The sequence below is a fragment of the Opisthorchis viverrini genome, assembly GCF_000715545.1.
Source record: "Opisthorchis viverrini unplaced genomic scaffold opera_v5_205, whole genome shotgun sequence".
Classification (NCBI taxonomy): Eukaryota; Metazoa; Platyhelminthes; class Trematoda; order Opisthorchiida; family Opisthorchiidae; genus Opisthorchis; species Opisthorchis viverrini.
In genome coordinates, this window is record NW_008751865.1 from 617,185 (window position 1) to 625,054 (window position 7,870).

General features: G+C 46.2%; 1 protein-coding gene across 1 annotated transcript in view; it reads left to right on the forward strand.

The window, feature by feature from the left end:
* Positions 1 to 5,438: 5,438 nt before the first annotated feature.
* Positions 5,439 to 7,870, forward strand: part of T265_08246 (hypothetical protein) — a gene marked incomplete at both ends in the record, with an annotated part of 14,543 nt that continues 12,111 nt past the window's right edge. The window contains 3 exons of the mRNA XM_009173993.1: positions 5,439 to 5,617; positions 6,198 to 6,339; positions 7,633 to 7,750. Of these exons, the coding sequence (XP_009172257.1) occupies positions 5,439 to 5,617; positions 6,198 to 6,339; positions 7,633 to 7,750 (439 nt within the window). The remainder of the gene's footprint in view (positions 5,618 to 6,197; positions 6,340 to 7,632; positions 7,751 to 7,870) is intronic.

Here is a 7,870-nt window from a genome sequence, read left to right on the forward strand (position 1 = left end):
TCTGAGCAGAATTTGATTTTTGCCAAATTTGTGGACTAGCATTAAATGAATAGAATTACTGTCCGAACCTCCATCCTAGACCGCTCCAGCCAAGTTCCCTTTCGAAGACCGATTTCTTGCCGACACTGTCGGCCATTACACCTCCACCCATCAGAAACAGTTGAAAGTGTCATTTGGTGGTCATTGTTGGATAAACGTTGCTGATGGATCACTCCGTGGCTTTGCAAAAAATGTATTGCCGTCTCCTTGTGATGAACGAGAGTTGAAAGCGTCAGAAAATTCATTTAAGGTTTTACGAAGGTCCGAACGGAGAAGATGTTTGCACAAAATGCGCCTAGATGAGGATAAGGAATTGTTTTCATCAAAAGTTGGTGAAGGTTGTGTGCGTACATTAAATTGGGTCTGGCAAAGAGTGGGGGGCGTGGCTTAACTTGTCGCATATGCACTTTTTGCTTTAGTGGCGGGGCTTATTCGGAAAAGATCCCGTTGAGGTACTAAAGCATACAATAAGCATTCCATACTATTTTCAGTACTCAAAATTTCCCACTACCACGTTCTAGACACCTCACTTTGTATAAGAGATGGCTGACTTGACAGAAATTCGAACTAATTCGAACGGTGATTCTAATATTCAACCGGTTCTATAGCTGGATTCAAGATAGCACTTGATTAGCAATCGACCAATCAACAGCGGCTGTCTACTGTCCCGAAGTACTTATTATTTAGTGGCGATTTTATCGTAATTCCACGTCTTCACGGAACAACGCACCCGTTTCTAGCATCTCCTACACATCCGGTAAACTTGCCCACCTCAAAGGCGCTACTCATTTAATTCAAACTTTCCTGAATTCGGTGAAACCTCGGGTTCTGCACTGCACTGCTTTGTTCTACGAATGGTTAAATTTTGGGCGTCAGCTATGAACTTCAAAGGTCCAGGGACTTTGATGCGAACAGGGTGGTGGATGTGCCTAGTTGAAAGCCACGATCGATGAAAAAATGAAGACAAAAGAAGTTTGAAGATTTCCACATGAGTAGGACGAAGAATCTACGCTTGAGGATGCATATAGCCACTGCTTAGGATTTTACTCGCGTTTTCTCCAAGTGATTTGATACGGAATAGTTCAGTAGAGTTTTTCTGCTCGCAAACCGTGCACTGCTACAGTTCCGTTCACCGAGGAATTTAACGCACTGGAGGCCTTTTGCAAGCAGTGACGTCTGCGTGTACGGGGGTGAAAGCTACAGAGGTTAAGGGTGACATAGCTATTTCAATCTGGGTCACTAACCACTGAGTTCCAGAGGTCTCTACCCGAGGAGATAGCAGCTCCCAGCGCGACCCACCTCAAGGCACTTCAAAGACTAAAGTGTCTGCACGGTGGGTATCTTTTATGGTGAGGAACCAGTCTGTTTTTTTTTACATTTGTCAATCTGGTTCAAGCAATTCTCTGTAGCCGGAAGTAAAACAGCTTTTGTCTCTCGTTCAATTGTTCACGCGGGCCACAGCGAAACACTAGATATATGCACGCTGTAACCGCAAAAGGTATTACGTACCGTATTTTGATCTTTGACTTGCGGTTCCACCACCAGTTTATGCCAGAAAGCACGATCGCCTGAGAACAGTGTGTAATGTACGCCGAATAAAATTATCTAAACCATATTTATAGAGTTATCGGGGGAATTTTTCACCAGACCAAGCTAGAATCATTGTGATGGGGCGAGAAGGTCCAAACTACAGGTGCTCAAATATGATTGGCTCACATTCTGACCAATCAGGGCATACCTTCATTTGGCTCGCGATGCATCCGTGATGATGAACATCAATTAAACATCTACCTTTAGTGACTGAATTGTGTCAGTTCTTTCTTTTCGATTTTGATATCGGAGTTCATTTAAACCCACGGCGCGATAAGGTGAATACTTTGTGTGTCTTTCTGGTGAACGGGCTCTATGGAGCATGACAGTAGCGGACTACTTGAGGGAGGAAAGAATGTTAGCAGTTTGGAAAAGATTTAAACACGCACACAGCATGCCAAGACACAGTTCTCGGTCGTTGTTTCACGTGAAAAGTAAATTACAGTCCGTTTGTCAGTTTGGAACATTTGTTTGTAACATCGCACCTATCCTTCCCGAACGTATGCCACCTGGTGTTTTTCTCACCTGCTCACGTATCTCACTGATGGCTATTTTTGTCTCATTCTGTTATTTTTCACTATGTATCTTGTTGAAAGATATGATACATCCTTCCTGTGTGAAAAAACCTCGCCTCACTGGGCATTAATGCCTGAGTTTCACTCCACATTCCCAGTTGCTGCGAGCGCTATTCTCAAATACAACCTGCATCTAATTTAGAAACCAGTCAGGTATTTCTGCCAATCAACTTCATTCAGTCGCTGATTTTTGACCTGATGTGAATCACTGGATGAATGGAACAGCGCTAGAACCTGTAGCAGTTGCCCAATCTGATTGGTGCATGCGCATCCGTTGTCTTCCTCGTGCTTTTTTTGTTCCACATCCCAGACAAGACGTGACTTGTCTGGATTGACGACAGCGTCTATATGATCCCTCTCCAAAGGGGGGAGTATTTGTAACGCTTACCTTTCTGTTTAATTACTCCTCTAATCAATTTCCCACCGTTACCTACTACCCCCATTCCATTCCATCTGTCTCACAATCGCGTGTCAAAATCGTGACATGAATGCGACAATATGTCAACTCTCGTTTTGAACGACACCAGGTGAGTTCACATTGTTTTCACGCACGTTCCACTCATCGCAACGACATAGAGATATAAGGAAAGAACACGGTCAACCGCGCATGCACACGCATCACGCGCGCGTCACCAAAAACTGCGGACAACCGGGAACGTGTAGCATTGAATCTGCCAAAGGAAACACGATTACCTGTGACCAAACGAACTCGGTGGAGCTATTACAACTTACACTCAGAACAACAAGTCCTTCGTTTGAACCTTTCTATTTTTGGTACTGTATTCAACTTGAGTGAGGTGCGCCTAGTTGTTGTAACCTCACGCTTTCAAAGCACAGGTTTTATTAGCGTCTCTTTCTCGCCTTCTGATTTACCAGGTGGTTTTTGTTGTTAACAAAAGAGAACACTAATAAACCAGCTAGATGTCTGGTACTCCTCATTTCCACAAATATGATTGGTCGGCAGTTGAGCGCCGAACAAAATGACATCGCATGTCGAAGGGGAGAACTATCCTGGACATATCGGGCACAGGCTGCGGCCGTTATCACTAAATGTCTTAACTGGTGGAATAGGCCTGCGGGGATTCGTCTGGTGGTTCTTCCACGATATGTCATCATTCTGACATTTGTCTGATAGTATGTGAGACATGCTCTGGTTGACGGTTGTCTCAGCGTCAGGGTAGTCGTAAGTTTGTTATCGAACAAACTGTTTTTTTTTGACACAAACTTTGCTCCGGTGATCTTCACAAGGTAGTCACGGAAACCCATTGTCCTCCAAAAAGTCAAGCTCCAGAATGACAGAGAAAACCTTGGCAAAATAGTTGAGGAATTCCAGAAGATCACGTGATCACACAAGAGTGTCATGAACAAAGTGCTGTCAATCGCGGGCCGTGATCATGAACAAAGTGCTGTCAATCGCGGGCCGGGAAATCCTGACCTCAGGAAGCCACGAGTTTTTCACTAGTCTTTACGATGCTCTCTGAAGATCCATCAGATGCGCACCGTGGACGATTCTAACTGGGGATAAATCTGCTGTACAGTATTTCTCGGCGTTTCAGCATAAAATGGCTTCTCAAATCTTCGCAAACTATCAACCTTCTATGAGTAGCCTGGAAGAATGACATTTCACAGGAAGCGAGACTTCTTTCTGAGATGTCATCACTTGAGGAAACGGTCAACATGTGACTGCATGATGTGGATTCTGTGACCGAGGAATGAGTGACTTTCTGTTCTGTCTAAGTGAGAGCTAATCACATTGCTGATCAGCCGCTCTTGGCCGAACGTTTACGTTTTCAAACAGGCTGGTGGAAGAAATACACTCATTTGAAATCAGTTTGGTTTTCATGAGAGACTCAACTGAATCTCTCGTTTATGATATTCTACAAGTGAATGTGCTGCACACAGGCCGCCTCATGTTTCAGTTGGCACGATATTCGAGAAATCGCAGTACATTTTCATAAAGGAAACTACTCACGAGTTTGCTGAAAACTCTTCGACAGCTCACGACCGGTTTCGCCCTTCCACTTCGGGCTCATCAGGGAGGCGCAGTCCCCAGTTTCCGTCAACCTTATGATCTACTTGAACCCAAATCTCACTGTTTTCGAGAAATACACTCGTTTGCAAATCAATTTGGTTCTCACGAGTGACTCAACTGAATAGTTTCCCTCATGAGGTTGACGGGAGGCTGCAGGCGTCATTCTTGCTGGATTGTCGTGAGTTGTACAGTGTTGATGATTCTCAATGAAACAGATGTACGAGATTACCCAGCCTTGTCAGCATTGATTGGTGGGATGAAAAAACCTCAGGTGAACAAAATGTGTTCAAAGTTGAACTACTCGGAGTCTAAACACTACCGGTGATTCATTCTACAGATATTAAGGGTGTGTGTGGGTACTGGATGTTGAATACTTATCAAAGGTCATTAGTCATTGGCTTCATGTGAGACGTAGGGGACGTCTTCTTGCGGGCTAGGATGGATGAAACTCAGGTCCCTAAGGCGGGGGAGACAGTCTTCTGTTGTGAGAAATCTTGGTACGCGGTGATCTGGAGTCAAGACCATAAAATTCTATGGCTGCTGGTCAAATACGAGGAGAGTGAAGTGTTTCCAACCCCAAGGGGGGGGGGCGAGGTGACTCAGTGGTTAGAGCGCAGAAATCTTGGCGGTGATCTGGAGTCAAGACCATAAAATTCTATGGCTGCTGGTCAAATACGAGGAGAGTGAAGTGTTTCCAACCCCAAGCAAGGGGGGCGGGGTGACTCAGTGGTTAGAGCGCGAACTTACTGACTGGAAAAGCCGTGGTTCGAATCCGGCCTCTGCCACTCGACATCCTCTGTCTAGGCTTGGGCAAAGTGGCAGTATCTCAGCCCTCGTGCCTCCTTCGTGTGGCATGGCAGCTAGGCACCGATAGGGTGCTTTAGATGGACGATTATTTATTTTGGGGTATTTTTGTTCATAGCCACATCACTCTCGTTTGAACGGCCGTGTTCCTGTTCTGGCGTAATTATTCCGGTGAGTCTACACCAAATGGGGGAAGCACTGGACTCGAGTTTCGCTCGGTCAATCGATCGTCAATTCGATCGTTTGATGAGTCGGGCACACCAATCACATCGTTCGAATGTGAACACGTTCGCCTGTTCAGACGTGACAATTCAGCGTCCAACGTGCGTCCACGCTCGCCTCGCATGTCAGATATCCGAGGTTCGAATCTCGGCACGGTCATTGGACACGCACTGCTGATGAGCTCTAATAAGAGCGAAACTCAAGCCCAGTGCTTCCCCCGTTTGGTGTGGACTCACCGGAATAATTACGCCAGAACAGGAAGACAGCCGTTCAAACGAGATTGTTTGTTTATTATTTACTTTTGTTTCCAACCCCAGCAACCAGCACTACCAAACGCAGGAAGTCGCCTTCACCTGTGGGTAGAAAAAGCAGGCCCTAAAATGGCATGCTCAGATGGACCAGCTGTTGCCGGTGTCCCCAATAGTCAATTTTGTTATGAGACTGGCAGTGCCATTCATCTTTGGCTTGACAGAAAAGCTGACCAAATCCCGTCCGATCCGTCGTGATAGGCTCTCGGTACCTGAGGACCATGCGTCACTGCACTTCACTGCCGGACTTTCTCAGCTGACGCCAACGTGACTGAGTCAGTCATGGACGTCGTACATCCCAAACGAGACCTAGTGAGGATACACGACTGCTTAGATCTCCCGTAAAACCCAAGACCAATAAGCGTGGCTTTTCCTCTGAAGTTAGGCCCTTGCCGTCCACAAAACGGATGGAGCGCCTTACTAACCGGTCGGCTGTCGTGTTATCAGATTGGTTTGTTCCTGAGATCAGTTGGCGGTCAGATGACACCAGAAAGTTTAGGTGTGAGTTGGCTATGCATGTACGTACGCGTGTGATTGTGTGTAGTTTGACTATCACTGTTTTGGCTCCAATCTGTCGTTGCTTAGAATCTTTTGTTGCTTCTGGCCACTGTCTACTACGGTGTTCAGGCTCACTTGGAACCCGGCTGAATCTCCCGTTTGTGAGGTCTCCACGCAACTGAATAAGCTGCACCAGGCCGCCCCATGTTTCAGTTGCTACGATATTCGAAATGTCGTGATACATGTATATTCGCAGCGCACTACTCATAAGGTTGCTGAAATCTTCAGTAGCTCACGCGGGTAGACGGAAACTCGGGGACTGCGCGCCTACCTGTTGAGCTCAAAGTGGAACGGCAAAACTGGTCGTGGGTTGTCGGAGAGTTTTCAGCAACCTTGTGAGTAGTCTGTTTTATGAAAATAAACTGTGATATCTCGAATATCGTGCCAACTGAATCATGTGGCAGCCGGTGTGAAGCACATTCAGTTCTGGAATATCATAAACGAGAGATTCAGTTGAGTCTCTCGTGAAAACCACAAATTGATTTGCAAATGAGTGTATTTCTGGAAAACAGTCCAATTTGGGTTCAGGTAGAGCATAAGTTTGACAGAAACTCGGGGACTGCGCCCACGTGATGAGCCCCAAGAAGGGCGAAATCGGTCGTGGGCAGTCTAAGAGTTTTCAGCAGCCTTATGAGTAGTACATTACGTATATATTGTGTCGTCCGATTGGTGTGTTTCTGAGACCAGTTGGCAGTCACATGACACCAGAGTGCTTGGGTATGTGTTGACTATGTATGTGTGTATTCGTGTGTTTGGGTGATTGGAGTACCTCCATTTGTCACTGTGTTGGCTCCGATGTGACGCTGCTTAGATCCCTTGGTTACCTCTAACCAAGGTAACCTCTCTACTACGGTGTCCAGGCCAGATAGACTGGATGCTCGTGTCATCAATTGTATTGGTCCCCAAGGCTTCAAAGTACATCTGCTTTCCGTGTGTGATTCGAATCCTGACCGGAGTGCAACCGAAGTTCGTCTGATGGCTTGACCCAACTGCGTGCAGTGCAATGGCTGAGTTGCTGAGTTCAAGTTCAGGAGAGGGGCCTTTGTCCTTATAAGGTGCCGTTGTGAGGTGTTATCACTTCGCAAGCATATTTTCATATAATACTTCCAGAGTATCTTCCGAACGACATCGGACTTGCTTTTTCTCACGGTTAACACCAGGTTTCCCTCTCCCTTTCTCGTTTTTCCAGGTAGCGTTCTCTCCATCGGTTGGGCCAGGACCCCTAGTTGTTTTGATGTAATGTTATACTGAGCCTTTTCTGTTCATCCGAGCGCAGTTTCTTCACACAATTCACCAGCAGTGCGTTTGACGCAGTGTGAATGAGGGGCTTCCGGCTTCCCCCCCCACAGCGTATTGCTTGTTGGTCGAACAGGTGTAATGAACAGGATTGAATATCTACTTTGGTCGACAAAAGTAGTCATGAAGACGGAAAATTTGCTCACATGTTGACCCCTCGAATAACGTGGAGTTTGGAGGCCAAAAACGAATTGTAATAATTCACTAGGGAAATACACTCGTTTGCAAGCGAATTCACTTCTGCGAGAGGCTCCTCTGGAATCCAGCTGAATCTCCCTTTTGTGATGTTCCTAGGCAACTGAGTGTGCTGCACCAGGCCGCCTCATGTACGTATGTTTTAATACACTACTCATAAGGTTGCTGAAAATCCGTCGACAGCCCACGACTGGTTTCTTCCATCTTGGGGCTCATAAACGAGAGATTCAGCTGGGTTCCAGGTGAGTCTC